This window comes from Bos indicus, chromosome 26, assembly GCF_029378745.1.
Source record: "Bos indicus isolate NIAB-ARS_2022 breed Sahiwal x Tharparkar chromosome 26, NIAB-ARS_B.indTharparkar_mat_pri_1.0, whole genome shotgun sequence".
Classification (NCBI taxonomy): domain Eukaryota; kingdom Metazoa; phylum Chordata; class Mammalia; order Artiodactyla; family Bovidae; genus Bos; species Bos indicus.
In genome coordinates, this window is record NC_091785.1 from 24,732,967 (window position 1) to 24,758,623 (window position 25,657).

The following is a 25,657-nucleotide window of genomic DNA, read 5'->3' on the forward strand; positions in this document are numbered from 1 at the left end:
TTTCTACTCCTTGCAAGAATTTAATTCTTCCTTTAATATAAATAAGGCAGCATGAAACACCAAGAGTCCCGCTGCTTCCTGCTTCAGAAGCAGCTTTGGTGCATACAAGATCCCCATTTCCCCGCTGAGTTGTTGTCTCTGTATAAACAAGAGGCCAGAAGGTAATTTTTCGGTGAATTTTCTTCTGGAAGCAAAGGGGAAGCTGGGGGAGACTGAGGCTTGATCTTGGCTTAAGGAGACTGGTTCTTGGTCACTGGGGTCTCTTCAAAGTACATCAGATGAGGATGAAGATCAGAAAGTAAAGGCATGGGTGACAATAAATAAGGAAATTCACCCCAACTCTGGAAATGAATCCCCACAGAATGGGTGCTTAGGGTTATTGCTGGAGACCACGTGGGCCTGGAGAGGAGCAAGCCCAGGTGCTGCTCAGTCTAACCCCAGCTCACATGGAAAGCTTCCTGCAGCTTCCTACAGTCTGTAATGCCTCATCACAGCTGAGCCAACCACTGCGAATTAACCCTGTCAGGCAAACTGTCCATCTTCTGGAAATTTCCAAGGCTAGGTGAGAGCACTCCTGGGGCAGAGACAGGATCTTTTCTTCGTTCATGGTAAGCCCGACACCCCCAAGGAATCAGGCATGAGTCTGGGCGGTATGGGCAGCTTCAGCCCTGGAGGGAGAGTGCTGCAGAAGGAGCACTCATCCTTGCTTTCTGCTTGGCCCTCTGCAGGGTGACTGAAGCGATGCCAAGAGAGGAGCTCCCAGAGGGCTAGTGAAGCCACAAACGGAGGAGGGAGCAGCTTCAAGCCCCCTGAGCCAGGCCTGGAGGCGGAGGCCAATGCTGACCACAGGCTCTGTGCCTGCCCCGGGGCCGTGGCCCAGTAGTGCCAAGGCGCCCTCTCTGAGGCTTGTGGGCTGTGCCTATAGTCTGTCTTCATGTGTCCCAGTCAGCCAAGGCTCTGTCACGCTCTTCGGGTGTTGGTCATCTGTGTGGCCAGCAAAGCCCATCCAGAAAGGGGGGTTCTGTGCAGTGAGGGAACCCCACTGGAATGAACAACCAAGGGAATGTGGGGGTCTGCATGTGGAGCTGGGATTCCACAACAGATGTTGCTTGCAGGCACCCTTTGCCCTAAGGATGGAACCCTGAGGGAAACCCAGGGCGATGGCATCCCTCATCTCTATGATCTTCTCTGAACTGGGCATCTTTTCTGAAGGCCAGACTTCAGGCCAGACCCCAGCACCCCAGGTACCAGGCTCTGTCCTTCACCCCAGTTACCCTGTGAGTGCCCTCTTTCTCTCTCATCTTCCGCCTTCAGTGCCTCCACCTCCCAACATACTGGTGGCTGGAGAGACCAGCTGTGGAGACAAATGAGGGTGAGGAGCCACTGAGCTTGTACCCACATGGTATGTGGCCCCTACTGGGTCCAAAACGCAGCATCCAAGGGGAAGGGGCAGAGAGAAATGGGTGCACCCTGAGTGAGATGTGGAGCTGAAGCAACGGCCAACTTCAACTTCTCTCTGCCAGGTACCCACTTCCGTACAACAGAGCCGTTAGCCACTTGGGCTGCGAATCTGTCTTTTCTCCAAACAGTATAAAAATGGCAGCCACAGTGGGGATCCCTATAGTGCAGGCTATGGATTGAACGCTGCAAATACCCATATTGATGTCCACTGTTTGGCTGCTACCGGAAAATCAGGGTGCAGGGTCTTAACTTGGGTTCCTGTTAGCATTCCTGTAGATCCTTTGTTGATATTCAAGTAAAGACTGGACCTGGGATATAAAAAGAATCACACCCAAATCGCTGTTTGCATTGTCCCGCAACTCAGAATCCATTGAGTTCTATCATCATCTTTGTCATTGGTAGTGATCCACAAGTCAGCTGCAAAGGATCAGTCCCTAAACCCAGACAATAGCTTCAACTGGCAAATCCCAAGGGCATGAACGCAAACCAGCTTTGGCTTGGAATTCCATTTCCTCTGTGCTATAGGGTCTGGCTTCCCCCGCAGGCTAAGCCATGGCACCCTATAAAGCCTGCCATCTTCCCAGGACAGGGCCTGCAGATGCCCCCAGGGGTGTGAACGCACAGGATGCCCTGTGTCCTGGCCCTCTGGGTCATGGATGCTCTACAAGATGACAGTTTTGGGGGGCAGGCTGGCATGGTCTGAGGGGATATGGAGGGAGTACTCGCTAATGAGCGCTGGGGCATTCTTGAGCATCTCATAGAAGGAGTCCACTGTCTTCCGGTAGAGACTTCGCTGTAGGACGAAGGGCCGGAAGAGGTTGAGAGGCTCCGCCCTGCGCACGGCCTCAGGGAGCCCCATGGCCTGTGGCACCTTCCGGTTGCCGATGAAAAAGTGCTGGAGCTTCTTCTCCAGCAGGCTCTTCTCCAGGAAGCAGAGCAGTTCGTGGAGACGAGCGTCGAGCTGCTCGGCTTTCCAGTCGGCAGGCCGCCGGGCGAGCAAGAGGTGCAGAAGGGCGGTCTTCAGGTGGTAGCTGCCCAAGCCGCTGGGGCCGGTCAGGCGGCTCTGCTTGGAGAGCAGGAAGGAGGCGATCTGCAAGCAGCTGAGGTGGCAGGCGCCCTCGGGCAGCGCCTTCGAGGTTACCCTGAGGAAGTGGCGCTCATAGACAGCGAAGGACAGAAGCCAATCGGTGCTGGATGCCCGGGTTCCCCCGCCGGGCTCCCGGGCAAGGTGGGAGACGAAGTACAGGTCGGAGTCGTCACACTGGATCACGGGAATCAGGTTGAAGGGCATGAACTTCCCCGAGCGGAACCTGATCTTGAGGGACCCTGGGGTGTCCAGCTGACCAAAGGCCAGGTCGAACTCGTACTTGTGCTCGATGCGGTGCCAGGCTCTGGTGAGGGCGGTCTGGAACCACTTCATGACGCGCATGGTGTCCAGGTACGGGGAGTTGGGGGCGCACAGCGGGTCTGCTGCCTTGCTGCCGTGGTGCACCACGTTGTTCCTGCCGTGGAGGAGACACAGCATGTCTTCTCCAAGCTTGGTCTTGCCGCAGATACAGCCCAGCGTGTCCTCATCGGCCCGGACCACCTTGATCTGGCCATAGCCCTGGCGATCCAAAGGCACGGAGCGGCTGGAGCACCAGAGCTCTGGGTGGAAGTGGTAGGGCTCCGGGGGCATGAAGGGTACGAAGAGATCGCACAGCAGAGGCTTGTTCACCTGCCAGTTCTCGTACATGCTGTCCACGCCGATGAAGTCCTCCACCTCCATGTCCGAGTCCCGGCTGCACAGGCTCCTCAGGGCTTCCAGTAAGTCATCCACGAAGCCTTCCACAAACTCCCGGGTGCGGGCGGCATCTGCTGTGGCCCCCCGGATGCAGCGCTCGTAGAAGTGGTCGAGCGTGGCCCTGTTGGGCAGGGTGAGGCCCCGGAGCGGGGCGCCCTCCAGGTCGGGCAGCTCGTCCTCGTCCGAGCCCAGGCACTCGGGTGAGGGCGCGTCCTGGTGGTCTTGCCGCCACACCTCGATCACCAGGAAGAGGATCATGCAGAGAGTGCTCCATAGGTCCCAGGCGGTGCGGCTCTCATTCTGCTGCTGGCCCTCCTCCGCCACCCGCTCCAATGCCTCCTTCTCAGCCTCCTTGTCGGCTGCCAGCCGCGCCATCTCCTCCTCCAGGCGCAGCTGCTCCAGCTGCAGCTTCTCCTGGTGCGCCTGCATCTGACGGATGATCTCCTCCTCGTTCTCGGGGACTGTGGTGTTCTCTCGCGGGAACAGCAGTGGGTGGTTGATGATGGCCGTCACCACCACTAGGCACACCCGGAAAAGCCCCAGGGCCATGGCGGCAGCTTTCCTGGGAACAGAGAGAGAGACACGGATGGTCACACCTAGCTTTCCTCAACACTGCTCACTCCCTTGTCGTTCCCTCCCGCGGACCTCCGCCCCACCCAACCCACAGCCCAGCCTTGTTGGGAACAGGAACCCTGAAGTCCCACACCAGCATCCTGGCTAAACCACCACACTGGTGGACCTGTTTCTGTCTGTCCAAACAGTCCTCTTTGTGGGAGCAGCACCCACTTCCCCTGGGAACCGAATCTTTTCTACTCCTAGTCCTCATGATTTGGGAGGGGATGAGGGGATGAACCCACCCCCAGTCAAGGGGTGAGGATATAACCCCGGCCTGACTACTTCATACTCCTCACCCTGGCAGTGGTTGTTTCTGGATGAGTTTATGACCTGCTCTGGCCAGTGGGAGACAGAGGTAGGATATATTGGGACCAATGGGGAGAAAGGCTCACCCTGTTGCCTAGGGTAGCTCAGGGAACCCTGAGGGGTTACACCTGCTATTGGCTCTCTGCTGCTGCTGCTAAGTCGCTTGAGTCGTGTCCGACTCTGTGCGCACCATAGATGGCAGCCCACCAGGCTCCCCCGTCCCTAGGATTCTCCAGGCAAGAATCCTGGAGTGGGTTGCCATTTCCTTCTCCAATGCATCAAAGTGAAAGGTGAAAGTGAAGTTGCTCAGTCATGTCCGACTCTAGCGACTCCAGGGACTGCAGCCCACCAGGCTCCTCCGTCCATGGGATTTTCCAGGCAAAAGTACTGGAGTGGGGTGCCATTTCCTTCTCCGATTGGCTCTCTAGCTACCTCAAAGGGAGATCTGCCAGAGAGAGGTGCCAACATGGACCCAGCAGTGCCTGAAGCCAGTACCTCTGGACTTTGTAGTCATATAAATCAATACATTCCTTTTTTATTTTGGCTGCACCGCATGGCTTGCAGGATCTCAGTTCCCTGAGATCAATAGGAATTGAAACTGGGCCTGGCAGTGAAAGCCCAGAATCCTAACCACTAGGCAACCAGGGAATTCTCAATATATTCTCTTTTTGTTTAAGTCAAGTTTCTTTTCTAACACTTGAAACCAAAATAATCCTGTATAAGACATCCTTTCTTCCCCCTCAGTCAATGGCTGATTCCTCGGTATAGTATAGCCTAGTGCTTAAGAACAGAAGGGCTGGGTTCCAAAGCCTACACAGCATGGTGAACAGCATGTTTACTCAGCAGCAGCTGAAACAGTCTTGAGCCCTTATATATACCCCCAGTGAAAACCTCTCACTCCAATCGGAAGACCCCACCCTAAATTCAGACACTGTTCTCCTGGCTGATCCTGGATCTTTCCCTGGCCAATCTAGGGAACAACCAGAGTGACTGAGTCATTGACTTTCCTCTCACTAGTCATCTGAACTTCTAACCTGACTTCTTAATTGTGAAAGGAGACGTGCCATTCCTCCAGGATTTTTAGGTCTCAAGTGACTTTGGGGTAAGGACTAACCTCTTATAATACTTGCTATTCAGACTGAGCAGCTGCAACATCCCCTGGGAGTCCGTTAGAAATGTAGAATCTTGGCCCCACCCCAGACCCACTGAACCAGAATCTGCATTTTAATACCATCTACATTAAAGTCTTCGAAGGACTATCTCACATCGTAACCCTTATATTATACCCTCTCTTTCCCCTGGCTGGAACCTTGGGAAGTAACAATTGGCCTTTTTGGCTTTTGCCCCACCCACTTCCCGTTGGGGACCTCAGCTAGGAAAGCAAATGGAAAAAGGAGGTCATTGCTGGAGAACCAAGAGCCCCCATCTCTGCCCCAGTGCATGCCAACAGACCTGATAGGAACCCCATTCTCTGACCTTGAATTTGCACCCTGAAAGTCACATGTTCTGGTTATTACCCTAATGGTACCAAGAAGCAGGTATCTACCAGTAGGTTAAGAACACCTCTGGATGGCATCACCGGTGCAATGAATTTGAACTTGGGCAAAGTCCAGGAGATGGTGAGGGACAGGGAGGCCTGGCATACTACAGTCCATGGGGTTGCAAAGAGTTGGACACGACTGGGTGACTGAACAACAACACCTCTGCAGGTTCTACCTGGCAGTGCCAGGATGTAGGTAGCCTGAGTTTTCACACTTGGGTAAAACCTGCTGCTCAGAGGTGACCCCTCCTCATTAGCAGGAACCAAAAGTGTTGGGGTTGGGGAGGTCCAGCAGCAGCAGAATTCAGTGTAGTTACGTTCAGGCCTAAGAGGTGAACTCTGAGACACTTATGCATTTCCACTTGAGAAGTCAATGGAGGACAGGAGACAGTGGAGGAAGTTGGGCTGGGAGAGAGGTAGGGTGAGGAAAAAGGGCAGGGGGCAGCCAGCCAGTTTCTCTGCCCCAAGACAAGGAGCAGCGTGCAGGATAATTGCATGAACAGGCCAGCTCTGGTTTCTACATTAGAGAAACATCAGTGGAAAATTTGACCAGGGTGGTCCAGGATAAGATTGTAAGGCTGGCTGATAAACATGGATCAGAACTTTAGGATAAAGGTGTGGAGTACTAGTAATAGAAATGACAACCCACTCCAGTATTCTTGTCTGGGAAATCCCACGGACAGAGGAGCTTGGCCGGCTACAGTCCATGGGGTTGCAAAGAGTGAGACATGACCAGGCGATTAACACATACAACATACATACAGGCAGCAGTCAGTCAGGAGATAATTTGGGCATTTTGAGGCCTTAAAGGGCCTGTACTACAGACGGCCACATTTGGGCACAGGCAGGCCCTGATAAGTCACAGCCAAAGTCTTTGGCAACACCTGATTTTTGAGGTCAGTTTCCAGGGTAGGATGCCACCAGCTGGGGAGTGGGGTGCTATCACTAAGTCCCATAACTGGGAAGTCCTCCTCTTCTCTATCCAACAGCTTCCACAGGGCTCCCTGTGTATGTCCTCATGCCTGCTATAAGATGATGTGCTAAACTAGGGCAGCCAAGTTTCAAAACTCCAAATCAGCTAGAGCAATCAGCACTGTGATGAGAGGATGGACTCTAGAGGGGACAGACTGGGTTAGCACCAGCATGTGCACTACTAGATATGTGACCTTGACAAACCATTCAACTTTTCAGAATCTCAGTCTTTTCATCTGTAAAATTGGAATAATACCTGCTGTTGTAAAGGAAATAATGCATAAAAAGCACTCAGCAAAATGCTTGTGTGTTAGTCACTCAGTTGTGTCCAACTCTTTGCAACCTCATGGACTACAGCCGGCCAGGCTCCTCTGTCCATGGAATTTTCCAGGCAAGGATATAGGAGTGGGTTGCCATTTCCTTCTCCAGGGGATCTTCCCAACCCAGGGATCGAATCCAGGTCTCCTGCATTGCAGGCGGATGCTTAACATCTGAGCTACTAGGGAAGTCCAAAATGCTTGCCCCTGAGCAAATTTTCATATAAAAGGTTAGCTGTAATGGGATGGGAGTAATAGATGAACCTGCCTGCAGGGGTCTGCAGATGCAGTGGGACAAACAAATGCCCCTACAGGAGATGTAGGCAGCCAGAGAACACTAGCAATAGTAAGGTTAACAGCAAGACTCAAAAGGAGCAGGAATCACAAAGGACCCTGGGCTGCAGAGAGAGGCCCAGGTTTGAACCGTGACTCTGTCCTTTGCCGAGGGGTCGTGGGTGAGTCACTTAGCTTCTCTAGGGCTCCACTGCTTTACCTGTGAAATGGAGCTAACAGCAGGCCCTCCTTCAGGTTAAGCAAGACCATCCAATTCAGGTGCTGAGCAGTGCCCAGCATACAGTAAGCACATTACAACACCAGCTCCTTCCCCCTTGGCCTCTAGGGGCTTATTATCTCACCTGTCAAGCACACCAACCCTACCCAAGTCCCAGGGGTATGGAGGAACACACGCTCAAAAGTGCTCTGAAAGCACAAAATGCTTCCCTAAGCCTGCTGTTCCTCGGTAAACCACTCCATCCACCCTGCCCCCCAGTAACAGGGGGTGGGGGTGGGGGCAGTGGGGCGGCAAAGCCTTCCGAGCCTTGGATCCTCCTGGAGGTGGAGTTCCCTCTGACTCACTTCTAGTTTAAACCACCTCCACCCTCTGGGGATGGGATGGGCTCCCAGCTGTTGTCTTGCTCCTGATACCCTTTGTGCAGGCTGGCTTTGCCTGTGGCGCCTAGGTGATGGGGAACAGGACGGAGCTGCTGAGTGCGCACTAGGTGGGGCTGGGCTAGAAGCCTCCATTACTTCCCCTCCCCAAGCCAAGTCGCAAGAACTCTGCCCCAGGGTCCTCGGGGGTCAGAAGAATAAGGGAGAGAATCTGGATGTTGGGACTTTTGGAGACCACAGGGGCAGGACAGCAGCTAGAACCTCTCACAAAACCGTGGATACATGCATGCACACACACGCGCACACACACACACTCCTCACCAAAGGGTCCCTTTCCCCAGACTTAAGTATTCCACCTCTGCCTTGGCCCAAATCTCTTACCTCTGCAAGGCTGCCCCATACAAGTAGTCTGAGACATCCAGCTGGGTTCAGTTTTGAATATAAACCTGGGTCACTTGGAGGGCTTTTGTGGGTCTGCTTGCCAGGAAGCAGGGAGGAAACCTGCTGAGTTCCTCTCCACCCCCGCCCCTGCCCACAGAGCGTGGCAGCCCATGCAGGTCACGGCTAAACTTAGCCTGGCAAATGTCCAAGGTCACTGGGGCTGGGGCGGAGCGCTGTGTGTGGTTAGCCCGGACCAATGGTCTACTCAAACCCTTACTCTGAGCCTGGCTGCAAGCCCCAGACCCTGGGGGAGAAATCTAAGACCTCCCCTTCCTTCTGTGGATCCCTCACTTCCACATCCCCCAGGCCCCCGAGGCACCCTCACCACAGCTTAATCCAATAAATGCCACTACGAGTTGGTTAATAGTGGGACTTCCCTAGCGATCTAGTGGTTCAGACTCTGCACTCTCAATGCAGGGGCATAGGTTCCATCCCTGGTCAGGGAACTAAGGTTCTGCATGCCACATGGCCCCCCCAAAATAGTGATACACTTCATTTTATCCAGCCCTCACTAGGATGTGGGGCTTCCCTGGTGGCTCAGATGGTAAAGAATCTGCCTGAAATGCAGAAGACCTGGGTTCAATCCCTGGGTCACAAAGATCCCTTGGAGGAGGGCATGGTAACCCTCTCCAGTATTCTTGCCTGGAGAATTCAATGGACAGAGGAGCCTGGAGGGCTGCAGTCCATAGGGTCGCAAAGAGTCGGACATGACTGAAGCAACTTAGCCCTCACGCACAAACCTAACACAGTGGAAGCAGCTTGGGCTTTGGTGGAGGCAGTCAGAGCAGCTTTCTCAGCCTAGCTGTGCCTTTTCTAGTTGTGTGGCTGGAAAATTACTTCTCATCTTGGGCTTTGGTTAACCCACCCGTGAAACAGGGGTAACAACCCACCACTTAGAAGGTTCCAGGGGTTGCTGTGAGCAGTGCCCAGCACATCCTAGTGAAGTAAAAGTGCTGGAATTCTCCCAGCAGGAATACTGGAGTATGGTGCCATGCCCTCCTCCAGGGGATCTTCCCACACTTAATAGTGTGCAAGGTTGGGTGCTACAGGGCCCACAAAGATGAGGATGGCATGATCCTCAGTAGTGAAAACACTACAATCCATGCAAGAGGCAGACAGAATGAACAGTAGGCTACAGCATTTCAGAAGGAGTTTCATTGCTGTTCTTTGTAGGAACTTCTTTATCTGTAAATCTCTGCCCCCATTGACCTGGTTCCATATCCACCACGCCCCTTTCCTTCCAGGCAGAATTCCAACAACAAATCGAGAACAGCAGGAGCCTGTGTCCAGCCCTATAAACGTGTTCATCAACACCGGCCTGGCTCTGTCACCCACCTGCCCTCACCTGGGGCTGGCTGACTGTGGCCTCAGCAGTGGGGGTGCCTTTCTTAGCAGCCCAGCAGCCAGGGCCTCCGCCTCCCCGGGACAGTGGTTCCAATGTGGTTGTGGCTCAGCATCCCTAACATCACTTGGAGATGTGCTAGAAAAGCAGATTTCAGGTGCAGCTCCAGACCTACTGATCAGAAATTCCTGGGGTGGGGCCAGCACCTCTAGGTGGTTCTAATGCCCACTCCAGTCTGAGACCCACCCCTTCCCAAGCCAGGCGGGCTTCTAGGGAGGAGGAGGGTGGGACTCCACAGTGTCCCTGCAGCCCAGATCCTGGCACTCGCCAAGGGTTTACCTCACACCTAGCCTCTCAGATGCAATTAGCTTTGCTAATTACCACGGCAGATGTAGCTCAGGCCCCGGCGTCATCTTCAGAGCTGAAAGGAGAACCTATGTGTCTTTACAAAATGGAATAGGGAGGTGGGCTGATGGCAGGGGAACGCACTGACAGCCCAGGTCCTATGGGGTTACTGGAGTCCCTTTCCTGTTGCTTAGGTTCTGGGCCTCCCAAGAAAGAAGTGGCTAAAGGAGACCCAAACTGTCCAAAGTTTAGGCTGAACCCCTCCTGTGTCCCTGGCCTTGTGCTGGAGTTTCACAGTCCTGGCCAATGAGATACATGTTGTTAGGGGGAAATAAACCCACAAATTTAAGAAAGTCAGAATTTAGAGCGGTACTCATCTAAGCCCCATTTTACAGGTGGGGAAACTGAGGCATCATGCGGCAACACACTTGACTGGGAGAGTGGGTAAAGGTGGAAGTGGTCCAGGTGGACTGTGGACCCTCGCAGGCAGAAGAGGATTAGTGAAAGGTGATATTTTCATTAACAGCTAACAGGAAGCTAATTACTCTGTGTGTGTTTTGTCATTTAATTTTCAGAACACCAGATAGGTGGTTGCGGCATCCCTATCTTGTGAAGAGACTGGTGGTCAGGGACTTTCACTGGGTGGCCTCCAATATTTCCTGGACTGCAGTCTGTGATGAAGCCTGCCTTCCTCTCTGTGCTTTACTCCTTCCATCCCCGCAGGGGCTGATAGGAAACCTCCCCCGCCTGGTGACACCTCCCTGGGTTCCCTGCCAGTGGTGATCACCAAAATCATTAGGTTGGCTGACCCCAAGCTTCCTAGGCCTTGGAGAAACAGGACTATAAGCAAAGAGAGGTGGAATGCGGAGTGCGAGTTTGACCCCGAGTCTTGGTTTGCAGTTTGGGCCCCTGGGGCAGGCTGTCTGAGCCCTGGTGACGTACGGTTTGTCTGTCTCATGCCCGATTCCACTCTTCTCTCTTGGCAGAGGCCATGTCTCATGCTGGTGTCTGATCAGCTTCCCTGCTGTTCAATAGCACCCACCATTCAGGGCCGGCTCAGGGGTCCCTCCTCCGGGAAGCCTGCCCTTTTCCAAACCCCGTGGGTCAGGCCACATCCCTGCTCTTTACTGTGTGGGTTTACGCTGTGTCCCTGCCTTTCTACCTGCAGTGCCAGCAAGGGCTCGAAGCTGAACATCATCTGCATCCCCACCCCTACCTCCTCCAGGCACCACACACGGGGCTGGACACCTGCAGGCGGTGAATGTGTTAGGGGGAGTTGGCTTATCACCTACTTGGGAGGAATGGCCCGCCATGTTGAGTGATAGGTCTCCATACATTCCTTCCTCGCCGCCTGACTCTGGGCCAGGGGACAGACAGACTCAGCACAGACGGTGCCATAAAGGCAGCGCTGCAGGCGCTGGCTGCCGCCTTTCAGGATGGGACCCCTGCTGGAGAGGAGAGATCCCCCCCAGGCAAGGCAGACAGCCTCCACCAGTGCATTTCAGGCTGGGGTCTCTTCACCTGCACCCCGCAAGCGGATGGGGGAGGGGAATTTCAGGGAGAGGGTAAACAGCTCTGGGGGTGGGAACGGGGTGCTGGCTGGCCTGAGGCCTGGGCAGAGAGGGAGGGGCGGGCAAGGAAAGAGGAAGGAAGAGGACCAAAATCAGTTGAGAAAGTGGGTAGAAAGGGTGCAGTTTTGGGCCCCCAGGGCTTCCTCTTTTCAGTGTCTTTGCAACACCCCTACCTTCCACGGCATCACCTTTAACTCCTCCCACTGGTGGGCAGGACCTCCTTCTTGGCCTCAGCCTGCCACTTCTCAGACCTGCCACTTTTGTGGCCATTGGGCTCCTTCCTTTATCTCTTTTTCGCCTTCCTGGGGGCAGGAGTGGTGGTGATGTGGGGATGGAGTGGGGAGGGGACACTTCCCCACTGTAAATGGCTCAGTGCAGGTGCTGGACAGCTGGGCCACTCAGGCCTTCTCTGGGGAAGCCACCACACTGCACCCAAAATGGCATGATCTTTCCTGTTTCCTCCAAGAGAAGCCAGAAATCTGCATTTGACCAGCATCTCAATTTTACTCTGCTGTCCACTCTTTCAAAAATTCTTTGAAATCCATGTGAGCCAAATAAACTGTATCAGCGGGCCACCCAGTCTGCTGCCCCTCACATGCCTCCTCTCCCTGCCCACTGCCGCCCCCCACTCCCCGCCCAGCATTCCACTCAAGGCTGCCTGTGACCCCGGGATTCTCCTCACTTTTCCCCCTCAGCCACACCGCCACCTGCTAGCTAGAGCCTTTGCATCCGGGACTCCCTGAAATACCTGCCCCCACCGCTCACCCCCCCTCAACTTCTCACTCCTAGTCCAGTGCTGACCCCATTCCAGTGTCTTCCCGTCGGCCCCAGCAACCACCCTCAGTTAATCCTAACCAGCCGGTGCCTGGGGCTTGCATGCGCCTTCCCCACGGCCTCTCTAGGGACGAGAAGGAAAGAGAGTGACCATGCGGTCTAATAGGCAGGCACTGAGCAGCACTCAGATTTCAGTCCAAGGCCTGTGGTTCTCTCAGGACCGAGAGCTGCACCCTCACCACCCCTTCCTAACCCAGGGAAACGCCAGGGGTCAAGACTGGCCCTGGCCCTGGTGGGGGTGGGGGAGCAGGGCAGAACAAGGGAGGGAGCAGAGCCCCCACCCCCACGCCCGGGGAGGTGGACTACCTACCGATGGGCCCGTGGGAACTGGACACGCGGGGGGAGCAGCCTTTCCACTGATGGGAGCTCTGCTGTGGCCGCACGCGGCTACACTGGCCAGACTCCTTGAGGGAGGCTACTCACTCTGCCAGAGTGTGGAGTTTCCACCAGGCCCACTCTCAGAAAAGGGAGGCGCTTCCACAATGCCACCAGGATGCCAACCCCATCCTCTGGACTGGGGTCAAGCAGCCGGCCAGCCCGGGTGCAGCAAGTCCAGGTGCAATGGCCTGGACTCTGCCCAGATGGATGGGACAGCCCACATCCCTCCTGTTCCTGCTCCTCCACCGCACCACATGCACGTCCCTCGGCCAGCAAGGGATGGACAAGGCAGGGAAGCCAGCAGTCTCCCAAGAAGGACAGGGCCTCCTCCTGTCCAGGCATGCTGCCTGATTCCCCACCACCGAGGCCCTGAACCACAGGGCATCATGGGAAATCACAGTAAAATTTCTGGGATGGAGAGACAGACAGACTAAGGCCTGGGGTCTCAGAGGCTAAGGGATAACAAGGAGGCTGCAGTCACAGAGACAAGGAAGGGCTCTCCTGGCAGCCCTGAGTTGGGGCCCACACCCTCCTCTTTCATTCATCCTTCCCAAGGCTCCTGGAATACAAGTTACTGCTGTTGAATGGCACACCTCAACAGGACAAGTCCATGTGCTCATACCCAGACCCTGTGAATGGGGCTGTATTTGCCCAAAGGGTCTTTACACATGTAATTTAATTAAGCATCTTGAGATGAGACACTTCTTGATCACCCTGAATGCAAAGACAACTGTCCTTCTAAAGAGACAGAAAAGGAGAAAACAGACAAAGAGGAGAAGGTGGAGGATGGAGACAGAGGTTGGAGTGATGCTCCATAGCCCACAAACATCTGGAGCCATGGGAAGCTGGAAGAGGCAAGAGAGGATTCTTCCATAGAGCATTTGGAGGGAGCGTGGTCCTTGGAGTACCTTGATTTGACTTTTGGCCTCCACAGCTATGAGAGAGCAGAATCCTGTTGTTTCAAGCCACCACGTTTGTGATCTTTAGTTACAACAGCCCTTAGGTGGCCGATGCAATCTCACAGCGCATCCCAGCTTGGCCACCCAGCTTCCCATTTCTGCTGGTCACCAGCAGCAAACCAGCCATCACCTGGGATTCCAACTATAGGGTGCCACACTACTGGGCATGCCACACTCTCCCTCCTGGCCGGGTATCGTCCTTTGGAATCAGCTCCTCTGAGCTCTCCCCTAATTCCCAGCCACCTCAGGTAGCCCAGGCCCTGGAGGTCTCCCTGCCCCACTTTAGGGAGATCCTGTGTCCATGAGACACAGGTCTGAGCTCTAGTTCAGTCAGGGGACCCCCTTTGTTCCCTTCTCTCCTGCGAGGGCCACTTCAAATTATCTACTGTCCTCTGAACACCTCCTAGACTTACTCCCCCACCATTCCCTACAACGCCCACACCTAACCCCATCGTACAGTGCTCACAGTCAGCCCATTTCAGAAACCACTTGCCAAAGTCTTCGGGATCATCTCTTCCCCCAACTCGAGACAAATCCTTTTCTTGAAGGGGACGGATGAACAAGGGGAAGAGACAGCCTATTTACTAAACCTCTCAAGTGTAGGCGGGCATCTGGTACCAGTGTAGATGGTATCTCCAGAAATGTGACCCAAGTAGGGACCCAACAGAGACCTGCTCCTCAAGGCTTTGTTCTTGGCTCATCTGCCTGTGCAGCAGCTCCATTTCCCAGGCAGGAGCCCAAGGCAACGAGAGGTTGAGCCATTGCTCAAGGTCACACAAGTAGGAAGAGAGCAGAGGAGCCAGAGGCCTGTGCCAGGCCTGCGGTTCTGGACCCTGCTGTCTCCCCAGTGGACCCAGGCTGCTGCTTCATCACAAGGAGCTGTTGGCCTGAGCTCTGGTCGTATCTCACTGCCTTCTGTGGTTGGGCTCCTCTGGGGTCAAGGCGGGCCTGTATGCCTTGACATTCTGCAGAGCACCTGGCAGAGACCATATGCAGGGCCGCCTGCTCACTGTGCCAAGGACATGGCGACCCTGGGGACCCACTGGCTTACACCCTACATATGGAGACACTGCTTTCTAAAGGCGTCTATAAACACTCTCCATGTATTTCCTACAGCAGGTATGTACCCAGGGGCTTCCCTTGAAACCCAGTTCCCACACCAGGTTTCTAGACTTGAAGTTACAGGGTGCATTTTAACAACAGAAGTGCAGTACTAACCGTGTTCCACAGCGAAGCAGTCCTTCTGACTGTCAGACATTGGCTTGGCTTAAACTGCAGTTTCTGGGGTCTCCTCTGCCCCTGGGCCCCATCTCACTCCCAAGAGCAGCTGCCCGGAGGGAACATGAACACTCACTTTAGGGTGGCCACACCAGGGCTCCCCAGACTGTCCGCTGTCTCTCTCTGCATCCTGTGTTTTCTACACCCCAGGCCTCCAAGCACAACAGCAAATGCTCAGGGCAGACCCCGCTTTTGGGACACAGAGGGCAGTCTGCAGCAGGGGGTGGGAAGCAGGCTCCAGACCACAGCAAACACACAGGCTTAGGGGAGGGACTCAAGGGGGTGGAGCAGGAAGCTGAGAGTAAATACAAAGGACAACAAAGGGAAGGGAAGGGAAGGCCCTCCCACCCACCCACTGGCCCCTCTCAGAGCTAAGCAGGGGATGGAGGGATTAAGCTGATTGTGCCCCACCTTCCCTGGGTTGGAACAAAGAGCCCAGCGCAGGACCCACAGTGATGGGCCCCAGGGGCTTTTCTGTGGCCACAGAACAGCCAGTTCCCCCACTCCCCGCCTCTTCCCTCTCCCCACCCTCCCCACTGCCTCTGACTTCAGGCTTCGAGGGGTACTGGCCCCCACCACAGTGAAATCTCAGGCGGTGTTCCCACCCTGGTCCCCTGAGGCTTGGGCGTACCTGACACAAGGTCCGGGCCCCAGCTGGGCTGGGAGAGGGGGAGAGAGGTGGGGAGGAAAGGAAGCGCTCTGGGCCTCCTACACACACACACCCACACACACACCCACACACACACACCCACACACACACACACACACACACACACACACACACACGCTGCTCCGTGACTGCAAAGATCTAAAGACCCCTTTCATCTTAATAAAGGGGAACAGTAAGAGACTCAAAGGCAAGAAGGAGGCCAACCCAGCTGTAAAAAACATAAGAGCTGCGGTTGGCCCTCTTGGCTGGGCTCTCCGCTGCAGGGACCTCCCTCACTAGGGCCAAACCAGTCAGAGCAAACCAGTCCTCCTCCTCCACGGGGACCTAGGAACTGTGAGAAAGAGAAAAACAGCCCCCAGAATTACCCAGGAACACAGTCACCCTCCCTGTGAATTACACAAAACCACAATCTACAACCACACGGTTTTCCAGCCACAGGGTTGGAGGGATGACATTGTTGTGAGGATGCCCACGCTCTGTCCGAGCTTCTACCCCAGGCTACACCTGGCACACAGTAGGTGTCCCAGAACCAATTCAGGTACACACGGGTCTGGCTGGGATACGCTGCAAACTGCCACTGATACTGCCAAGCTTACCGGACATCCTACAACCCCAAGGCTACCCAGAAAGAAACAGCCCAAAGCTGTTCAGCTCAGAAGGGCTTAACACTTCGTAGAGGCTTCCTAGAGAAGGGCCAGACTCTGGAATCAGAGGCCTGGTTTGAATCCTGGCTCTCCCACTTGCTATAACAATAGCACCTACTTCATGGCATGGCAGTCACATGGTCGTGCTCCGTAAAGGACATTGTTACTGGCATTGGTATTGGTGAGGAGGCCAGGTCTCCGTTTTGATTTGTAAAATCCTGCTAGGTGCATCTTAGAGACTCCTCTGGGCATAGGTGAGATGGCCTACATTCCTGCAGCAACCCCAGAAGCCTGGGGACAGGGAAAGTTGTCACCTCTACCTCCTGTTTTCTTCTAAAGGCCCCAGGGGCTGCCACCAAGGGAGAGCAGGAAGTCTGGCACCTGGGAAGTTCACAGCTCCCTGCCCTGCCCATGTGGCAGCAACAATGAGAGCTCCTCCACCATTTCTGAGCACCTAGAAGGAGAAACCAGTGCTGGTCTCCGATACCTGGCATTAAAGGTGCTGCATGGATGCTTGCTGAATGAATGAATGAAGTCAGGACTAGGAAAAGAACCTCACTGCATTCCCTGGAGGAGGAATTTGAAATGGGAGTGGAGTGGGGCATCCTGGATAAAGTAAATTCTAAGTTTTTTTTTCCCCCTGGGAGGCACCCTGCCATCTGAAAAGCAAAGTAAAGCCCTAACAGTGGTCAGTGCCTTGGGAAATGTGAGCACACCCCTTGGGACAGACCACAGCCACTTTAGGTCTGTACAGCCTTCTGCTAACTGCAGGCTGGCTAACCACCACCACCGACCACGATGACGTCCCAAGAATGAACTCCGACACAAGTTATCTGACCCTCAGCTACCTCTCCCCTTGACACCCACCTCCTCGCTTGAGGGCCTTGGAGAAAAGGAAGACAAATGAAGGATGACAGGGTGAGATGCAAAGCAGGCAAGGGAAGAAGCAGAAGAGCAATCCTTGGTAGAGTGACAAGCAGCTTGGTCTCTCTGGAGGACACCAGACAAGCTGCAGGGCCCTGACACCCAGGGCAGGGCTTAGTAAACAGCAACTGATGCACTCCATTTATTGAGATTCAAGCATGATGCAAAACACTTTACTTTGCTATATCATCCTCACAATAAACCTCTAAAGGAGGCACAGAGAGGGGCGGCCACCCACACCAGCATCACGGAGCGGGGATTTGAACCCAGGACTGTCCAACGTTCAAGCCCCTGGTCCTTCCGTGATACCGTGCTGCTCAGTGAGCTATGAAACATCAGACACGCACCTATGGGCTTTCCTTCCCTGTACCATTTAGGGAAACTCTCTTGCTCAATGTGCTCAGTCGTGTCTGACTCTTTGCGACCCCATGGACTGTAGCCCACCAGGCTCTTCTGTCCGTTGGAAAAACAGGTGACAATTTAGGTGAAATGTGGGCATGGTGCAAGGAGTCAGACTTAATGAAGCTATGATGCTCCTTCCATCCAGAGATTCTGGGTGTGTGACCCTGGATATCTGAGATGGCTTTTCAGTTCAAAGGATGGGGAAGCCTCCTCCGCAGTGCATGGGGAAAGAGGACTGAGGTCTCTTGAGACCCTGGGCAGTGCGTTTAGGGGTGAGGCAGTAGGAGGAAAAGGCATGGATGCATGGGGGCATTCAGAGGAGGCACACAAGGGTGGGGCCCAGGCATCCCCGCTGTCTTCCCCTCCGGCCCAGGCATGCCTACCTCCTCAGTGACTCTGAAACAAAGTCAGCAAACAAAGGACCTTTTCAGGAACTCCAGGCGGGTTCCCAGACTGCTACTAAGAAGGCTATTGAAACAAGCTCCCAGGAGAACTTTTTGTTATGAGCACGTGGTTTTGCATCAACCAGCTGGGCAATTATGAGGACAACGCCTTCCCTGTGGTTTGAGGCAGGGGTAGGAGACACTCCTGCATCCGCGCTGCAGGGAAGTGACCTGGAGGGAGGAAGCCCAGGAGAGCTACAAAGGGGAGCCCCTCCTCCTGGGCACAGCAAGGGTCCTGCTGTGCTATTCACCTGGAAGTGAGTCTGTTAAACACTGTGGGTTTTCAATTTTTTCCTTAGGAGTTCCATCAGAGGATCTCAAGTGTACTGAGTATTATCTGCTTCTGATTGTTACTGTCCCCATTAAACAGACAGAGAAACTGAGTCCTGTGCGTCAATATCATAGAGCAAGAGAGGACCTGGGGTTGGCAGTCTGCCTGTTGTCCCCTCACCATTGACACTCAGACTTTGTCAGATTCTGTCCTTAGGCAGGACACCGTGGACACCCACGGCTGTGCTCGCTAACACCACTCACCAAATCTCCAGTATATCTCAGACACCCTCAGATTCCTACATAAACTGCTGGGGAGGAAAGCATTCCACAGGTCTCATGTAACCCACTTAGAATTCCCCGGGGCATGCCAGAGCTGGGTGAGAGGCAGACTCAGAGACCTTGTTTCTACTTCCAGTTGGTAGCCACCCATGGGGCAGTGGATTCTGCACAATCTTCCTCTGTGTGCATCTGATCACAAGGCCCCGTGAGGCTACTGAAGCCCCAGCACAGTGTCGGGCACTTTGTAGGTGCACAGTAAGAGCATACTTGTTCCATCAATGAATGAAGGTTCTCTCTTAGGTCAGCCTCCCCAGGAAGGAGGCCATGTTTCTTACTTTCCTTTAGGGGGAAGAGGTGAAGAAGAAGGGAAAGCCCCTTTTCTGACCTCCCCTTCACTACTCCTGGCTGCTCTCGCCCTACTCCCTTTGTGGACTGATTCAGGTTGTAGAAGGGAGGCTCAGAGCCATGGAAGCCACAAGAAGCCCCTCAGGAGGCATCCTTCTTGCTGTGAGTTGCAGCTCAGAGACCCAAACAAGAAGGCAGCTGTCAGTACTTCAGGCCTGGAGCAAACCCAAAGCCCAAAGACCCTTCACCAAAAGGCTCATAGCCCAGACCTCGGACTTGCAGCCTTGCCCTCTTCCCCTAGCCCATCCCGAGGAACACACCTGTGGATGTAGCACTTGCAGCGCTCCTTCCCTTCAACATGTGTCTTACAGTTGGGTGGTTCTCGTTCCTCCCAGTATAACTTAAGGTGGAGGTGTCTGTTGCCTTGGGCAACAGTGATGTCACTGGTGAGGTGCTTCCATTCTGCTGATGTCACGGGGTGGGCCACGAGGATGAAGGGGTTTGAGCTTCCTACAGGAAGACATCCCAGGTTCCAAACTGCCCAGGTGGACCCTGTATACCTCGTGGGCACAACCAAATGATCCTCTTCCTGTCCCAGAAAAACCTCACCCTCTCTCCCCTCTGGGTGCCTGTTCAGGCCATGCCTCATTCCCCTCTCCTAGTGTTGGTGGAAACGTCTGGATGGGTAGCTTTACCCTCAACTCTGAATGAACCCCACACCAGGGCACCAATCTCCTTTTCACCATCTGGGAGAGTCTGGGTCCTTGTGGCCTTGCCCTTTGCCCAGAGCTAAGAGGAGGAAGCAGTGGGGAAGCGAGGTCCCAATCTGGCAGAGAATGATGATCCTCCATTGACCTCCCATCTTTAAGTGCTCATACCAGCCAGACACTGGTCTGCACCAGGCACCATCACAGTGGCTTATAAGCAGACCCTGTGAGGGGTTGTCCACATTTTACTAATGACAGAGCCGAGGCTTGGAACAGTCAAAGCAGTTGCCCAACTCCTGAGCTCTGGAGCCAGGACTCAACCCAAGCCTGCCCTAAGTCAAGGTCGATGTGAGTCATACCTCCTTGGCTCTGGGACACCTGGAGGCTTGTGGCTTTAAAGAAGAGCCATGAGGGGGCCTGGACAGAGGCCAGGGAGAACCTTTTAAATCCAAAGAGGCCAGCTGGGCAGGCCAGGTGGTTCAGACAGCCAAAGCAAGGACTTAGGACTGTATCACCCTCATGTTCACACTGGGGCTGCAGTAAGTGGTCAGTCCTGGCCCTTCCAGTTCGTTGAGTATCTGTGTTGACTAAGGACCATGTTTCTTTGCTCTGTACTTGACTTCTTGTTGACCCATCCAGGCCACCTGACCATCTCCTTGGTTTGCATTTACCCCTGTGGCCTGAACCTACAACCCTGAAATTTTATAGTAGTTATTTAACTTATGCAAATACAACTTAATGTAGCTGGGAGCTACTATTTAGAAAGCACTAAATGAAATAAGTAAATAAAATAAAAAATGCTAAATTATGAAAGAGGACAGGGAGACATCCTACTGGCAAACACTGCCCTTGAGGGACTGGCTAAGGAGATATACATAACATACAGGACTGCTGATCTACCTGGCAGGCATCTCTCCACTGGTGACGGGGCCACAGAAGCGAACGGAGTCCATGCTATTGGACCACTGCTGCCCCTGCCCTCTGCCTCCCCTGACCTGAATCCAGCTCTGCCAACCACAAGCTGCCTTCTGATTTCTAGTTTCCCATGTGGCTTGCCCAGAACTCAAGAAGCCAGTATCACTGGCTCTACAATGGTTACGAAGTCTTCTTGCAAATTAATATGCTAGCAATTTTATTTGTACACTTTGTAGTGTACAAGAGCTCTCTGTAGATGACTCAGTAGCTCAAGTCCAAACTGTTCTGAAAATTGTGGAGACAGGGCTTCTGAACGCGTGCAGCTAAGAGCCAGATTCTGGGGCAGGTCACATGCCTGGGAAATCGGCTAGGCACCAGTCGTCCCTTTCCAAGGCGATGATGAATTTCCCATTAGCTGAGAAGTCTATTTTGTTTAAAATACTGTCTACAGATAGTAGATAGTAAAATGCTCCGTTCCAGCTAATTAAGTGCTGTAATGTATAGGGTGAAAAAAAAGTGACCATATATACAGAGCTGTGAGATGCAGTTTTGGAAGTCTTTCTGGATGAGTTGGGAAGGGCGTTTGCACACGAGCAGCACTGGACAGGGATGGGGCTATAGAGCTTGCAAGTGTCAGGACAGCGTGTTCAGATACTTTTTCCATCCTCCATTCCCTCAGGCATTCTCTGCCCAGGTCAGGGACCCTGCATGGCCCCTTTCCTCTGCACCACACCCAGGCAGCACTTACTCACCACCCTCAGGACAGGCCCCAGACTGGATGTGCGATGTCACACTGCCCAGTGATTAAAAAGGAAGGACATCTGAGGCTTGGGCCAGCCCTGCCTCTCTTTTCTTTCCTTCAGGTGCCAGGTAAGTTTTCCATCTTCCTCCATCGGAGCTGACAGTGGGTTTCCTTCCTCTGACAAAGAAAAGACCAATCGCTCTTATCTCTTTCTCACGAGGGGCCCCAACCAAAGTACCTTTTGAAACTTTACCTGCTTCTTGCTCTGTGAATGCTCAGCGACTTTCAGGCTTCTGAACACTATACCTCTCTGTGATTGAGTTTCCTCAACTATAGAATGGGGATACCAATACCTATGTCACCGGGCTACTGAGAAGATTAAATGAGTTAATACAGGCAAAGTGATTTTGGGGGAAAAAAAGCCTGGCAAATGTTAAGCCCTCGGTAATTGGTTATCAGGCTGCTGTGTACGGTTGTATGGGTGGTATACTGCTCAAGAACACCTGGCTAGGAGAGTGGAAAGGATGAATCAAGCTCAGATGCCAGCTTGCACAGCTATGTGCCTTGGCTCTGTCCACCCAGATGAGGCCCCTGTTTTCTAAATGATACCAAGGTGCCATCTTCTTGTTAAGAGGAAGTACCTTATTCTAATTCATGCAGATGACGGAACAGGCTAGCAGCAGTCTTGGAGGTTATTATTGTCAGCTCTTGGCACTCTCTCGGGTACATCCCTTTCCCAGCAAGACAAGATTAGTCCCAGCCACAAGTAAGGTCCTGCTCCTCAGGTGTCCAGCACATCTGGAGCACTTACCCCTCCCTTAGCAGGCTCGTGGGATAAAGCTTTCCCCAAGGGCCCCCCAGGGCTGCCCTCCAATTGAGGGGACTCTGCACCCCAAACATGGAGCCACAGAGTCTTGGACTCTGGAGGGACCCTCTCCTTCATAATTGTCGATGGCCACCTGTCTCCTGCCAGTGATAGCAATGCCTTAACTACTGAGGTGCTCCAGTTGTCAGCAAGTTCCTCCTTATTTCTGAGTAAGTAAAATCCATCTCCTGCTTCTCCCACCCTGTGAATCTCTAAGGCCAGACAGAGCAAGTCTCCTTCTCTCGAGTGACAAAGTGGGAAATTCCTGAAGGCCAGAGCCACCTTCCCCTAGGTTTCTCGTCTCTGGAGGAAATACTGCCAGTCATTCCCTTCTCCCTGACAAGAAACACTTTCCCAACTCCCATGGCATTCCACCTCTCCCCTGCGGACAAGTGAGAACAGGGCTGTGCACTCCAGCCCTCCACCCAGAGATACGTCTCCTCCAGACAGAATCCTCCATCTTTTTCCCTTTATTGATCCCAAGGGGGTCCAAGAAGGAAAAAAACACAAGACCAGGTTCCTCCCAGACAATACCTTCTCAGGTGGGCAATTTTGCTAGAAGCCTCTACCAGAAGTTCCTCCACTTTTTGTCCTCAGATAAAAAGTTCACCCACAAACCCTCATCTTTGTTCCTCTCATGAGTGCTGCAGAAGCTGGGAGGTGTTCTTGCTGACAACTTCTGGGCTGATGGCATGAGGTTAAAAGTTCAGATCCTTGCCACCCGAAAGTTGGAGCTTGAACTGCTACATCTTTGAAAATTACCGAGCTGGAGGATGGCACTTGCACAAAACTCTTTCCATTGGAGAGTCAGCCTAACCACTTTACGGTTACCCACAAGTGGAAAATGTGAGGGCAGGATGGCCTGGAGCGGCAGCAGCAGCACACAGGGAATTAGCAAACAGTGAAAGCCACTTCAGGCACGTAGGCTGGAGCGAGGACTCAAAAGCACAGCCCATTATGCTATAAAGGAGAGGTGAATGGCAGCAATTCTACCTGCGCACCAGGCCTTTTTGCAAGGCTGGCTTGGACCTGGGACTGCACCCTGCACAGGTTTGCTTTACCTGGCAGCCACTCAGCAGTAGAACTAGTTTATGAAAGGGAAGAACCTTGGGTCAAATCCAAAAGAAAAACCTCCCCACTCCCTCCTCCCCACCAAAAATAGGACTCTGAACTGATTTAGATTCAAAAGGACAGGGTCCAGGATCCACCAGTACTTGGTACTCTTCTAGTTTTGGGGAGCTGGGGGGGGGCAGTATAAGGAGGGATGGTTCTCACAGCTTTCAGAGGAGCAAAAGGCAAAATGTGGTCCCTTAGGGGTTCAGTAAAATACTTGCCCTTCCTGGGACACAGCACTTCTGTTTTTAAAGAAAAGGAGCGTTCTGGATGGGAAGCCCAGTCCTGGGGCATCCAAGTTCCTCCAAATCGCAGCCAGGAAGTTGGAAACTGGGAAGGGGTCTAGGATGCTACTAGAGGTCAGGTGGAGACTAGCAGCAGCCCCAAGAGAAAGTTCTGCACGGCGTGGGGTCTCCTCCACTAATAGCCCAGAAAGAGGAAGCGGCGGGGGCTTTATCCCGCCTCCAGCAACCTCATGGCTTCACTACGTTAAACCTAGAAAACAAAGACTTCATACCTACTCTCTCCTTCCAGGAGGGGGAAGGAAGGATGGAAGGGAGCTGGCTAAGAAGCAGGGCGACTCGACTACTCTTTCAGCTCCAGAGCTCTGCTCACACGGTCCAAAGTAACGGATCTTCGGGGCGGTAGAAACAACAACGTGGTCCCGCTTCCGGCATCGCGGTTCGGTGAGCCGGGAGGAGGGGCTGCCGCCGCGCGGGGCTGCAACGGACATCGCTCACTGGGGTCTCCGCGGCCGGGAAGAAGCCACAGAGGCGAGGCTGGGATGCAGGACCCCGCACGGCGCGAAGAGGAAGAGGGCAGCCTCTCCCCCACCCGCGCTGTGCTCGGGCGCCGTATCCCAGTCCCCCAAGTCAGTCCCAACCCGGGGGGGGGGGGGGCCGAGCGGGCGCGCCCCTCCAATCCGCCTCCATCTCCGGCGCAGCTCCCCTGGTCCCTCTTCTTCCTTCCAACCCACGAAATGCTCCGGGAGGACGCAGAGCCTCGCGGCCGCGGGCCCGGTACTTACCTTCGGCTTCGGTTTCCGCTCCCCGAGGCGGGAGGGATCGCACGAGTCCCGGCTGCGTTCGCGGGTCCCGGGGGCCCCGGAATCCGCTGTCTGGCCGCCGCTGAGGCTGAGCTTCCCGCCCGACAATTAGAGGGACGGGGGCGGCGATACCTCGGCTGGCTCCCGCCTTCTGGCCCCCATCCGCCGGGCTCTAGAGGACTTCAGAGTTACTCATTTCCTAGATGTCAAAGAAACTTTTCCTCCATATAAGAACAAACACCCGCCTCTCCTCCCCGCCGCGGAGGCTCCTTAAGGTGGACCGTGAGGGTTAGGGGGCGGCTGACCCAGGGTCCGGCGCGGAAATCTGCGCATCGACCACCCCAGAAACTCCACAGGAGCCAGCAGAACTGGAGGGTGATCGGGCAAGACGGAATCTGGCTGCTGGATTTAAACTGGAGCGAATGGACAGGGAATCAGGAGAGGACGCCCTTAAAAGTGTGTTTGGGCAGGCGGAAAGGAAGGAGTTAAGTCCCTGCACGCCTACACTGGGTTTTCAGCGGCGCGTTTTACAAGCGGTGGAATTCCAGGGGCCACTTATTTTGTCCTTTGGAGGGAAATATAAGTCGAGACACAACGCCGGTTCTTTTTTTCGACTTCTAAGTGGATTAAAATAGCTCACCAAATTCTATGATCAAATTGAACGCATCTTTGCCTTTTCCTGAGTAACTAGGCACAAAGGAACATTATTACTAAATACTTTCATCTGTAGAGGGCGCTTTAGTGTCCAAAGCGTGTTTACGGTAGGGATGTTAGACCACTATTTTAGAAGGAGGAGCTGAGGCCAGGACGGACTGTAGTACCCTGGTCAGACTTGATGGGTTATGAAATCCACAGCCTATTGTCTTCACTTTGTGACTTGCCCAAATTCCACAGCCATTAGAAGTGGCTGGGAAGGGCTTGAATAAATCCTAGGTAAGTGGCTTTGCAGGAATTAAAGGCCACTGAGGGTACATTGGGGGAAATTATGAGAACACACTGGCTAAATGATTATCACCATTGCCACTGCTGTTTGGTTTTAGATCACCTTCTTCCTCTCCTCCGCAAGCCAGCCAAATAGCTTTCACAGTCGCCTGGAAGACATTAGGCTTAGTTTGAAAGATAAACAGGCAATGAGAACAAGTTCTAAAAATAGACCCCCTGGCCCTTGGCCCAGGTTACTCTTGTTTTCAAGCTTCTGCTGCTGCTCACAGTTCTTTCCTTATATCAGAGACGGTTATAGTAGAGTTTTGGAGGGCTGTC

The 25,657-nt window shown here is 53.8% G+C and overlaps 1 protein-coding gene across 8 annotated transcripts; it reads right to left on the reverse strand.

Moving 5' to 3' along the window:
• ITPRIP (inositol 1,4,5-trisphosphate receptor interacting protein) lies at positions 1-24,799 on the reverse strand. 8 transcript variants are annotated; one of them, XM_070780793.1, is made up of 5 exons: positions 24,380-24,799; positions 23,870-24,072; positions 21,385-21,551; positions 19,331-19,520; positions 1-3,806 (listed from the first exon to the last, which is right to left on the reverse strand). In XM_070780793.1, the coding sequence occupies exon 5, from the start codon at positions 3,791-3,793 to the stop codon at positions 2,123-2,125; it is 1,671 nt and encodes a 556-aa protein (XP_070636894.1). In that variant the 5' UTR covers positions 3,794-3,806; positions 19,331-19,520; positions 21,385-21,551; positions 23,870-24,072; positions 24,380-24,799; the 3' UTR covers positions 1-2,122. The 8 variants fall into 8 exon arrangements, with proteins under 8 accessions (XP_070636894.1, XP_070636895.1, XP_019808531.2 ...); XM_070780794.1 differs by lacking the exon at positions 23,870-24,072; XM_019952972.2 differs by lacking the exon at positions 19,331-19,520.
• Between the last annotated feature and the right edge of the window lie 858 nt (positions 24,800-25,657).

Coding starts and splice junctions, on each gene's coding strand:
- ITPRIP (XM_019952970.2), bottom strand. CDS start 19,659: ATGAGGCATGGCCTGAACAGGCACCCAGAGGGGAGAGAGGGTGAGGTT. Junction 3,807..19,330: donor TGCAAGTGCTACATCCACAG/GTGTGTTCCTCG, acceptor CTCTGTTCCCAG/GAAAGCTGCCGCCATGGCCC.